General features: G+C 39.8%; 1 protein-coding gene across 5 annotated transcripts in view; it reads left to right on the forward strand.

Moving 5' to 3' along the window:
• The window catches only part of LOC107569571 (protein bassoon-like), a 64,489-nt gene that overhangs the window by 33,806 nt on the left and 17,442 nt on the right, over nt 1-13,241 (forward strand). For 4 of the 5 annotated variants that reach the window (XM_016255685.1, XM_016255686.1, XM_016255689.1 and 1 more), the window contains exons 4-5: nt 5,447-5,905; nt 6,293-12,955. In XM_016255685.1, coding sequence (XP_016111171.1) covers nt 5,447-5,905; nt 6,293-12,955 — 7,122 coding nt within the window. The remainder of the gene's footprint in view (nt 1-5,446; nt 5,906-6,292; nt 12,956-13,241) is intronic. The other variant, XM_016255687.1, reaches the window with a different exon arrangement.

A 13,241-nucleotide genomic window follows, 5' to 3' on the forward strand; every position in this document is an offset into this window, starting at 1 on the left:
ATCAGCCTTAAACTTTGTTTTTGTCATTTACATCAGTTATAATTTTTATAAAATACACTATATATTTTTGTGTCAGTACATTAATGGCACATTTGAGCAGCATTAGTAAACTGTGTAAATATAAAGAAATGCCAAATCACATGCAGGTTTTTTCAGACCGGAGACCATAATTGTGTAACAATTTATTTTATTATGATATGAAACATCCAATTTTTCTTTCAATAATGTCTTTTAAAGTTTTGCAAGAATTTCATGATATTAAAAGTTTTATTAGTTGTCATAGCAAGTTATTTTAAAAGTAGGATGGCTCACTTTTTATAACATGACTGAAATTTTTACTTGAATTCGTAGTTTATTCTTACATTTGGAAACCTAATTGTTTTATAATTACTATCATTATTATTTTAGTTGTTTCTAGAAGTAGTAATTTTGATAATAGTCAACTGAAAAAATATAACAACACACACAGTTTGTCCACAGAATAATTACACATTATTAAATAAAAAGCAGCCCCGCACGAACCTCTACCTCCGCCAGCAGGACCTCAGTTTCAGACTCAGTAAAGTTTTTTTCTTCTTCTTCTTTCTTTGTGCTCGTCATTCTCAGGCATAGCAATTCGGATATTGGCGTGTGCTCTTTTATATGGTAATGATATTAATTAGGGGGCGGTTACAAGGCGGAGATCTGGCACCAGTCAGCTGCGCACAATTTCAAGATCATTTGTGATTTATAAATGTCACATCTGGAAGAGAGGCATACGCATGTGTTCTTGCGCGCACGTTCGTTTTCTCTGAATCACACTTACGCACTTTTAAGAAATGATCTTAGAACAAATTTAGGATGGTTTATACACAACATTTTATAAATGAGGCCCCAGGTGTTTCGGGTCTCAGGAGACTTGCGTAAATTGACCGACAGTGCCATCTGCTGTTTTTGGAAAAGAAAGTTGCTCAATTGCATTTGTGAGAAAATCTGCCTGCACGCCACGTGCATATTTGAGAAAAAATCAAGCCAATTTTACTCATAAAAAGGCAAATGAGTCTCATAGTTGTAACACACAATACATATATTTGTCCATACCTCTGCATTTTCTCTCAAATAGAGTTTTGTATTTGCAAATGCGTTTGTTTGAAAGTCGAGTTTTTATTTTTATTTGCAAAACGCTGGATTTGTTTGATGAATATTGGCACAAAATTCGCTCCATATGTTTTGTGTTCACAGAGAGAGATTAGCAGCTTTACAAGCTGCTAATGATAATGCATTTGTCATTTTCTTGTGTTATGATGTGAGCGAGCCCAGCTATAATCAGTTTGTCTAGATGACTTATCATGTGTCCATATGAGCAAGTGAAAGGATGTGGATATCAGACCTAACAGTATGTGCATGTGTGTGCAATGTTGGATTTAGGCATCTAGGGAGCTGCCCAGGGTGGCATTCAGAATGCAAATTTATGCAATCAGGTTTACTCATAATTTACGCCCATTTACACATCATGTGATTTCACCATGTGGGTCACCTAACTTTGTCAGAGTGGGCACCCCATTTCTAGTTCATGAACTAGACTGGCCACTGCTCTGTGAAGCCAGAGGTAGGGGGACTGGGGGAACAAAAATGACATTACATATTAATAAACAGTTCATACAGTATACAATTATTTTATTATTAAATTATTATTATTAAGCATCTTTTTAAAATGTATTACATACAATAGATTCTGACATTCTGGCATTCATATTTGTTTCTCTTCATTGGTTGGTATTCCCTACTTTTGTAAGTACCTAATAAAAAATAAATGAATGTAGTTCCTACAAATGTAGTTTAGCAAAACTGTATTTGTAACACTTTGTAACAAGTAATTGTTAAACTGGTTGTATTGGCTGAATCACTTTGCAGTGATTTTTAGTAACACTTTACTTAAAGCCTTTACATATAATGCATTATAAAGTTATTTATAATGTGTGCTATAATGCTTTATATCTTTTTTATAAATAATTATAACCAAAGTTAAAATGCATTGCAATATTAAGTTTGTTTGTCGTGTGTTTTAATGCATTATACTTTCTAAAGGTGTAGCAATGAATGAGATAAGTGTTATAATGTGTTAAAACTGTGGTTACAAATATTCATGAGATCATACAATGCATTATAAGGTGCATTACAGGGCATAATTCATGAATTAAATCTACTTTTATAAAGCATTATATATAAAGGCTTTAAGTAAATGTTACCTACACTCTTAAAAATAAAGGTTCTTTATTGGCATCAATGGATCCACAAATAACCTTTACCATCCATGGAACCTTTCTATTCCACAAAAGGTTCTTTACAGTGGAAAAAAGGTTCTTTAGATTATTAAAATGTTCTTCACACTAAGAAAAAATGGTTCTTTTAAGAACTGTTCACTGAAAGGTTCTTTGGGGAACCAAAACGGGTTTTTCTATGCATCGCTGTGAAAACCCCTTTTGGAACCTTTAAGAGTGTAATTTTTTCACACCTTCTCAGCATGTCTTATAATGTGTGCCATGCTTGTAAGAGATCGCTTGGCAGAGAGAGAAATGCTTCTTGCGTACTGGCAGCTGGTCTGCTCAAAAGACATTGAAACTGAATCTGCAGATGTACTCTGTCTGTCTCGCTTTGCATGACGCATGTGTTATTGGGTAAAAGGAGTGATCCAGGTTTCTTTGTATTTTGTTCTCTTTTCTTGAATTCTTGGAAACATATACCTCTCTCAGAGTAAGATCTGTACCTCATGTAGACCTCAATGTGGAGGATGTGCTTGTAATTGGTAAACAGTTTTCTTTTGATAATGATGTGCCAGCTTCATGAACGAACAAGCCTGTTGTAATCATTATGAACAAAAACATTTGGCCAGTCAACTGATTTGAGAATAGGTTTGGAAGAGTAATATTGGACATTAAAAGTGCATTATTGTTAAATGGAATAAAGAAGAATTTAAAATATTTTTTTAGGAACATAAATGGAAACCTTTTAAATCTTGAACTGTATGACAAAGAATAAACAAACCTTTAAAGGGGTCATATGATGCGATTTCAAGTTTCCCTTTCTCTTTGGAGTGTTACAAGCTGATTGTGCATAGATGAGATCCCTGAAGTTGCAAAGACTAAAGTTTCAAAACCAAAGAGATATTCTTTATCAAAGTTAAGACTCTGCCACGCCCCCTTAAAACGGTTCGTTATAACATGCCCCCACATATCTGTGGAAATATTTGCGTTGCCGCCCAAATGTGCATGCAAAGAAAGAAGGCGTGGTTTCAGTAACCGCAGTTATTGAAGCAGCATGTCAGGGAGACGCTGTGTGTTTCTAGGTGAAAGCAAAAGCACTTTATTTGGCCTTCCGAAAGTAGATGCATTTAGGAATCTTTAAGATTACTTACAACAGAACAGCAATGCATTTTATGGACGACCGTTCGTGAACCTAGGAGAGGAGGTAATTCTGACTTTGCTATGACAATCTGGCGCTTCTGAATCAGCTACTGTAAGTATGTTTTGTTATTAGTTTAAGTATTTACTATTGACTGTTCAAATGGGAGTTTTGGCATTGTGTGTGTGTGTGTGAGAGAGAGAGAGAGAGCATGCGACTCTGTTCCCCTATGATCATAATAATGATCTTTAAAAAAGCATCATATGACCCCTTTAAAAAACAGTTACTAGCACACATGCTGAAACAACCGAGTTTATAGACAATAATGATACGAGCTAAATGAGCAAAAATAGACGCAATAGAGGAAATGTGTCAGGCATTATGTCTGTGAGATTCACTCAATTTCAACTGAGACTGATTAACTTTTGCTTTCAACAGTGACAGAGGAGCAGCTAGAAGAGGGATTGATCCTTAGTTCTATGACTCCAGAGTTTGGCATAAACTGACCCTAACAAAAAAGAAAGAAAGGTTTCTGTTAGTCCTGTTTTGATGAAGAGAGCTCTTGTAGACGCATTTACATTGACATTCTGAATGTTTATAGTAACATATAGTAACAAAATCATCCCCTTACTCCATGCTTAGATCTGTTGTGAGCAGAAAAAAATGCACATATGAACATCATTTTGATGTTTTATGCATTCCAAATGCATCAGTGCTTTGAGAGAAAGAGTGCCAGTGAATTTTAAGTATCAGGGCCAGACAAGATGCAGTGTTAGACACATACTGAACCCTAAGCATACGTCGATCGATAGTTTGACTGTATTTGCATAGCAGCTTCATTCATCTGAACTACAGGAATATATTAAACTAAATAAAATCCCCCACAATACAAAGACATGCAAGGCCGGTCAATTGGAGACTGTAAATTGACCACACTTGTGAGTAAGTTTATGAGTGTGTCATCCCATGTTTCCCTTCCTATGGCTCGAGATTCTGAGATATGCTCCAGAATCCATGCAACCCTACATAGTACAAGCGGTTTGAAAAATGGATTTCATATATTTTAGCCAAATTTGCTTTACTGTCCATGTTGTGAGTAACCACTTAACCTTGTTGACAGAGATATCACTAACATTTCTGAAAAACATGTTCTGATAATTAAACTCTCCCTGTACAATTTTGTTTATTTGCTGTGCTGTGCTTTCATTCACACACATCCTAGACATTCTTAAATGCTAAATGACATTGCAGTGAACTCATTAAGAAGATACACTGAATCTGGCTCGGTTCACACAAATTTGATGGCAATTGCTGAATCAAAGCCAGTTTCTTTTTTTTTTCTTTTTCTTTTTCTAAATGTGTGTTTTTTTTATTATTTGAATTTAATTGAATAACCGTGATAGTCCTAATTTGAATAGAAAAGAGGTACATTAATTTAGAAAATAATGACTTAATTTAAATAAGTAAGGATATGCAACTTCTTAGTCAATATTTTCTTACTGTATATTTCTTCTCTATAGTTGCATGAAATGAAAATTCACCTGATTTTGTTAGTGTATGTTATAGACCTTGTGAATGATTCATCCATACAGTATATAGTCCATATATAGTGTTCAATCAGAATAGCTCAATCTTTCTGTGTAAAGTCTTGTCTCTAATGCTGTATGACAGACTTCTCCAGTAATTTAGTTTGCTTAAAGCCTGCCTTGACTGCAAACTTGCATTTATTTTTGAGTGCATCTCAAAATGTCTGCCAATGGATAGAACTAAGTCCCCATGTTTTTCTTTCTTTCTTTCTTTTTTTGATAATCTGTTACACTCGGATGTACAATACAGAACACAATATGGAAGAAACTGTTATCAAAAAACATTCACTGAATAATTTATTCATTCATGTATTCACTCAATATGTTGTTAGCAACATTGTTCTTAGTTTTTTTAATTACTTTTTTATATTTGTTACTTTGTGTGTGTGTGTGTGTATATATATATATATATATATATACATGCACACACATTCCAGTTTCATGATTTCTAAGTATTGAACTTCCCTGTTATTTTGCAGAAGAACGAATGGCTCTGTCTGAACTGTCAGACTCAGAGACTGATGTCTGGTGGACTTGACCCTCTTCCAGTTCTACCTTCATCACCCAGCCGTCAACCAGCGGGTTCACCTCGGCATCAACAACTTTCCAGCAAGCAGCAGCAAGGGCTTCAGACAATGTCATCACAGCAGAAACCTCCTGTTTCTCAACAGAGTGGTTTCTCTTCCCCCATAGCCAGACCAGCAAGCGATATAAAAACTTTTACACAGCCTGCTACAGCTACAAAACCTCCGGTGTCTACCACTGCTGCATTTGCTGGTAAAGAAGAGAGGAAGGAAACTGCACCCAAACTAGATAAATGGCCTGACCCTGGCGATAGAGACAATAAACCAACTCAAAAGAGAGGAACAACAGAGTCAATACAGATACCTTCTAAAGATGAAAAGAAAGAATTACAGAGTATTACCAAATACTATGAGGTAAGCCATCGGGTCATAGTAATTTACCCATCATCTTTGCAAATTATACATTTACGTAAATAAGGAGTGTAAGAAATGTTTTTGAAAATTTGTTAATCTTAAACATTTTAAAAATTAAAATAGCTTTCACAAAGAGGCCAAAGTGAACAGGTATATCTTTTCAATGCTTGTTGCATTGTATTATCAGATTTTCAATGAACCAGGCAAATGTTTTTTTTTTATTTATAAAGAGAGGGCTCAGTGCACTAATTGATGGAGTATCACTCAGCCCAAGGAAGGTGTAGTTTTTAGAATCTAGTCAGCTGTTTGTGCTTGATTTTATTGTGTGAACTGTCTAAGTGTATTTGTATTTGTAAATTTGTATTTATGTGTTTTTTGGTCTCCTAGGAAACCAGCAAGACAAACAGCAATCATGACCTATCACGAAGTCCACAGAGTTTGAGTGATACTGGCTATTCCTCTGATGGAATCTCCAGTTCACATAGTGAAATTACTGGCCTTATCCAGGAGGAAGAGCTAAAAATGAGCGAGAGAGGTCTGACTGGACACCATACACCACCAAGTCCATCTGAGCTGATTAAGCTGGAGAGCTCCATGCGACCTCTTCTAGAGTCTACATTTTCATCTGAAGGGGAAAGAGCACAGGACAAGAAACGTGGAAAACAGCAACATGGTGACATCAGGAAACATCAGTCTCGCTCAATATCAATTAGTCCAGAGGAATATGACTCAGATGAGGACTTTGAAGGCATTATGGAAGAGGAGGAAGATCCAGCTGAGGAAGAGCTTAGAGCAATTGCTGCTTTAGGGGATAACAGTAGCCATAAAAAAAGAAATTTAGAACCTGAAGAGATTACTGATGAGGAGTTTATGAGAAGGCAAATTATGGAGATGAGTGCTGATGAGGAAAATGAGGATGAGGATGAAGAAGAGGAAATGGAAGAAGATGATGATGATGAGGATGAAGGCTATGGCTACAAAAAGCTAAAAAAGACTCAAAAGCACATCAGTGACTCAGGAAAAGAAAAGCGCCGTCTAACTTATCACTCTAGTAGCTTTGAGGAGGATAGTAAAACAACTAGTGATGTATACAAAGGATCAGCTGAAGAGGACCTCATGGCCTCGCAAGGAGGCTTACGCAGATTTAAGACCATAGAATTGAACAACACTAACAGTTATAGTCGAGACATGGAGTTAAACAATGACAATGACCTGAATCTCGACCGAGAGCCTGAGCTGGAGATGGAAAGCCTCACTGGTTCTCCAGAAGAACAGTCAAGAGGGGAATATTCCTCCACCCTCCCACCAACCACCTCTAGCTATACCTCAGGGATATCCCCTACTTCCATATCATCTATGGAAGATGACAGTGACAGTAGTCCTAGTCGGAGGCAGCGGCTGGAGGAGGCAAAGCAGCAGAGGAAGGCCAGACATCGCTCCCATGGCCCTCTCCTTCCTACCATTGAGGATTCCTCAGAAGAAGACGAATTGAGGGAAGAAGAAGAACTTCTAAGGGAGCAGGAAAAGATGAGAGAAGTGGAGCAGCAGAGAATACGAAGCACTGTCCGGAAAACGAAACGTGACAAAGAAGAGCTAAGAGCACAAAGGCGCAGAGAACGATCCAAGACTCCCCCAAGCAATCTATCCCCCATTGAGGATGCTTCGCCAACAGAGGAGCTAAGACAGGCAGCCGAGATGGAGGAACTCCACCGGTCCTCTTGCTCAGAATACTCTCCTTCAGCTGACTCAGATGCTGAGGGCTATGAAATTTCATCAAACCTGTACAAATCTGGTAGTGAGTATAACCTACCAACCTTTATGTCACTTTATTCTCCTACTGAAAAACCACAAACTACATCATCTACAGCTGCTATAACAACTTCCTCTAGTGGCAAACAATTAAAAAGTGCAGAAGAAGTATATGAAGAAATGATGAGGAAAGCAGAGATGTTGCAGAAACAACAAAAGCAGCAGACACAGCAGCAATCAGGCTCAGGTCTGATTTTACAACAGTACAGCACAACCACCTATCAAGAGTCAGACATTAGAAATAGACAAGATATTGAGGATGAATATGATTATCCTGATCAAGATGATCTCCACTATGAGACTGAGGAGACAGTTGATATCAATGAAGAGATCCGCCAGACCTCACAAAACATTTCAAAACAGCTGGATGACCAAATGGAGATGGATGTGTCCTATTCAGAAAAGCAGTTACTAGATACAGGCTCAGCCTTTGCCAAGTTACTGGAACAAAGCAACGCTTTACTGACTCCTGGCACAAGTCCCACCCAGCTCTCAGCACCAGTATCATTTGCTGAAACTGGGACAGGAGGACGGATACCTGATGTCAGAGTAACCCAACATTTTTCAAAAGATGGGTCCAAAGATAGACTTAGAAGTCAAACTGGTAAAAATGGTATTACACCAAGAGTTGCTGCCACAACTATTGCTGCTTATGGAGTGTATGCCAGGGATACTGTCACTGTCTCTCATACTAGTGCCAGTCAAACAGTGTCCACCACACAACCCAACTTATATGATCGGCAAACTACCACAACCACCGCTGGTGTTTCAAATGTGTCTCATAAAATAGCTGCAATCACTCAAGCCTACAACCAAAGAGAAAGTGCTGCAAGGAAAATGGCAATCAGCAAAGGAGTCCAAATGAGGGATAATTCAACATCATCAGAAACTATAATTGAATCTGGCCCAAGTTCAATTAGGTGTTATACTTACCATGAAAGGAGTCCACCGCTTTCTCCCACTTCATCTCCTCTTCATAGTCCAACAAGATCTCTGTCTAGGAGAACAGCTGACCTTTCAACTCAAACGTTTAGCCCTTCAATGTTAGCTTCTTCAGGGAATGCTTCTCACACCACTTTGGTTATGGCACAGGGTACTCAGACTTCACATGGGGTTGTTTCACCCAGCCTTTTCAGACAGCAGTCTTCTCAAGATACCTATTTTATTGTTAGAACAGAGCCCACTAGTCCACCAAAGCCAGTTACAGTTAACACAGCAACATCTCCTTTGTCTTCACCAACAAGATTTAGCCGCCAATCAACATTTGATGCCTACTCACCTTCTGTCAGCCCTCCTGATACTCCACCACATCAGTTATCACCCCAACATGGTTTCTACAAAAACTATGGAGCTGAAAAAATTCATGTCGGAACTAGCATGGTCACCACTGCTAGCATGTATACACGTGGATCACTGTCAATGGAAAACATATCACTTTGTCGGATTTCGACAGTTCCTGGTACTTCAAGAATTGAGCAAGGACAACGGTTACAGAGTGGAAGTGTAGTAGATCTACGAACTGGAATAAAGCCAACACCAATTATTATGACTGACCAAGGAATGGACTTGACTTCCTTAGCCACAGAATCTCGAAAATATTCTGGGTCTGTTGAAGGAAGCCCCATTCGTCAATCCACAACTATTCAGCCCTTAATAATGAACCTGAATACGCAGGAGCAACTGCATGTTGTGACATCAACAGCAACAACTGTCAGTGTTACTGTAGCTGCATCTATGTTCATGTCCCAGCCTAAGCACCCTGTGCTGTATTGTGATCCTCTTGAAAACAGATTTGATTTTGGCAAAGATATGGGAACAGTAGTTTGCCTGGCACCAAATAAGCCACCACCAGTTGATCCATCCATACCAAAGATCGATGCTAAGCTGGAAGACCTGAGTATCCAGCAGCAGCAGTTACTTAAACAGCAGCAGAAGCTTCAAGATCAACAACAACTTCTTGAGCAGCAGCTTCAACAACATCATCAGCTTCAACAACAACAAGCTGCCTCTTTTGCAAAGTTGAACTTGTCTAGCCAACTACCTCTATTCAAAAAGGATATGCTTGTCACTCAAAAAAGCACTGCCACAGAGGTCAATGTCATCTCGCCGGGTATGACATCTGAGGTTTATAGTGTTGGAGGTCCACTTGAGTTAAGGGGAGAGCAAGCAGAGACAAGTATCATTAATCTAACAAACGTCAAGCCTCAAGGGATGATGGTCCAGATAGATGGCACTGCACAAGGAGCCACTATAACACAACTAATCAAACCAGAGGAAGGCCAGGATGCAATGAATTTAACAGGGCAAATAAAATCAGAAAATCAAGTAACTTGTTGTGATATGGTATATAACTTGCCATTTGGCGGCAGCTGTGTGGGTGGTCCATTCTCCCAGAAACCAGTCACAGATGAGACTTCTAAGCCATCATCAAGAGCACCTTCCTCACTACCACAGCTCTATCAACAACATGGTTTATGGCAAGATGGGCAGACATACCAAGATTACACAATTAAATCATACACATTGCCTCTCCCTGGACGACTACAACCATCAATGTCTGAAACAAACCTTGCAGAGGCAGGGTTGTCATCATATTCAGCAAAGCTTGATCCCCAATTTCATGCCTCTGGGGAATTATTCACAGACACAGTAAAGGATGGCTATGATGGAGGTTACCTTGGAATCGGGCTTCAGTATGGCTCCTACACAGATCTTCGTCAGGGTGATGTTGCAGATCTTCCAATTAGAAGGTACAGCTCCCTGACCAACATCAGCTCAGATTATGGATATTTCTCAGGTGATTTTGCAGAATCTAATCTTGCCCAATACAGTGCTACAACTGCCAGAGAGATAAGTCGCATGTGTGCAGCCCTTAACTCCATAGATAGATATAGTAGTAACCCTGACATACTACAGCTGGGCAACGGAAGAAGTAGTGGTCCACCTAGTAGAATTAGTCTGCCTCAAAGTCACAGACCTGGTTTCAAGTACAGCCCAGATGGAAAGCCTCTTTCCCACAGTCAAGCGCTAACTGATCTAATCAATGCAAGACAAGCCAGTCTTCGAGCTATGTATCCATCAGCTATTAGATCAGCTGACGGCATGATCTATTCAACTATAAACACACCAATTGCATCAACAGTTCCAATAACTACCCAACCTGCACCTGTGCTACGGCCTTTATTAAGCGGGGTATATAGACCTTATCCTACACCAAATATGACACCAATACCCCTGGCAAGCCTAACTAGACTGCCACTAGATCCAAGGACTGGGCAGGCACCTTTCCAATGTTCTACACCTAATCCTCTCCCTGTTACAACATCAACAAAAGTTTCTGAGTCTCCAGCTATCACAACAGTCCAAGATGCCCCATTGTACCTTGGTAAGTCTCCAGTAAGCCTAACAGTAGCTGGAACAGTAACACAACCAATTCAGCCTTCTTCTGTACCTGCTGGTCCTATCACATCAGCACCTATTTCAACACCAGTGGCCATGGCAATGAGCCAACCTGATATCCAGTTGCAACCAATAAATCTATCTCAGCCCCACCTTCAGGCCAAGTCCACTTCCCAGCCTCCTATACAACACCAACTACCAGTGCAGGGTCATCCTATTGCTTCCAAAACACAGCCACCCCCATCATCTCAAGGAGGTAGAACCACTGCTGCTGCTATCAGAAGTATTGCTCCAAACCAAGAAAAAGGAACAGAGGAAAGACTGCATCAACAGCAGGAACAGCTTTTGCAGCTTGAGAGAGAAAGAGTGGAACTGGAAAAATTGCGACAGCTAAGGCTTCAGGAGGAGCTTGAGCGGGAGCGTGCAGAACTGCAGAGGAATAGAGAAAAAGAGCAGATGCTAGTGCAGCGAGAAATTCAGGAATTGCAGACTATAAAGCATCAAGTTTTGCAGCAACAACAAGCTGAGAGAGAAAGCCAGTTGGTCCTACAGAGAGAGCAACTAGCTCAACAAAAACAGCAGCTTGAGCAGATACAATCTTTGCAACAACAGTTACAGCAGCAGCTTGAAGAACAAAAGAGACAAAAGACTGCCACACCTATTGCTGCAGCCAGTGCAAATACTCAAATCCTCAGTGATCAATCTGGCAGAATATTTCAGCCGCAGGAATTGGCCTCTGATATGCTGTATAGTGATGTTCAGGTTTATTTAAGACCACTACCAAATTCTACATCAGAGATATGCTTGAGAAATAGTGAAAATCAGACAGAAATCAGGTCCATGCGTAAACAAAGATCAATGCCTCGACTGCAAGATGGAAATGATGGAGAAGTGGCAATGTTTTCCTTGCCCCAAAGGCTTGTAGACTGCAGTGTGCAAACTGATGATGAAGATGGAGAGGAGAGGTACCTGGTATCAAGAAGACGACGGACTAGGCGCAGTGTGGACTGCAGTGTTCAGACAGATGATGATGAAGACAAGGCAGAGTGGGAGCAGCCAGTTAGACGTAGACGTTCCCGTTACACAAGACATTCTGGTGAATCTGGTGTTGACCATAAATCTGAAGCACCTCCTTTTACCAATTCAGCTGCTAAGACAGCATCTTCCAGCATTGCCATCCAGACAATTCGAGACTGTTCTTGCCAAACTGAGACAGAGCAGCTGGTTAGAGTATCTCCAAGCATACATGTCACCATGCCAGACCCCAGCAAGGTTGAAATTGTCCACTATATTTCTGGTCCTGAGAGAACACAGAAGGGTCAAAGCTTAGCTTGCCAAACTGACCCTGAGACACAGTCTCAAAGCATAGTTATTCCACAGATTAGCATTGCTACCACTGTCAGTCCCACCAGTGTCCAGTTAGTTGATTCTGCAGATCCACTCTCTCCAGGTCAACAGAGTGCTGTGAAGTTTGGAAGGCGGAGACCTGATCCTTTGGAGTTTGGCTACCAGCAGCATCACCTGCATAATGAGTCTTTGTCCAGCTTGATCCGGCAACAACCTAAATCTCCACAGGTGCTGTATTCTCCTGTTTCTCCTCTTTCTTCTCCACAACGCATCATAGAAACATCATTCTCTTCTAGTGAGAGGCTGAATAAAGCACATGTCAACCCGCAGCAGAAGTCCTGTATTGCTGAGCCATCACAGAGACATCAGGCCCTTCCCCGCCCAATGAAGAATATTCAGAGATCTATGTCAGACCCTAAGCCTCTCAGCCCAACTACTGATGAAAATACCAAGGCTAGGATTTCACTTTATCAACAGCAAGTCCTTCAGAGTCAGGTATGGGTAATTCAGTATCTCTTTGATTTTAAACTTGCACTGGCTTACTACAAAGGACAATATGAACTTGTTAGAACAGTATGACTTGGATTAGAACAGTATGACTCAGGTGGTGTTGTTTCCATAGTTTATATATTGCATATACAGACAGTTTAATTATTTCTTGACTATAAGGTTGTAATGTGATATGAAGTATTCTGTCTGTTTTTGCAAGCCTGAGATGCTAAGAAATGGCCAGCTTTTATATCCCTTGGACTCTACTTTTTTTTCTTGTAGTAAAATTGGT

The sequence above is a fragment of the Sinocyclocheilus grahami genome, unplaced genomic scaffold (assembly GCF_001515645.1).
Source record: "Sinocyclocheilus grahami isolate Dianchi unplaced genomic scaffold, SAMN03320097.WGS_v1.1 scaffold1360.1, whole genome shotgun sequence".
Classification (NCBI taxonomy): domain Eukaryota; kingdom Metazoa; phylum Chordata; class Actinopteri; order Cypriniformes; family Cyprinidae; genus Sinocyclocheilus; species Sinocyclocheilus grahami.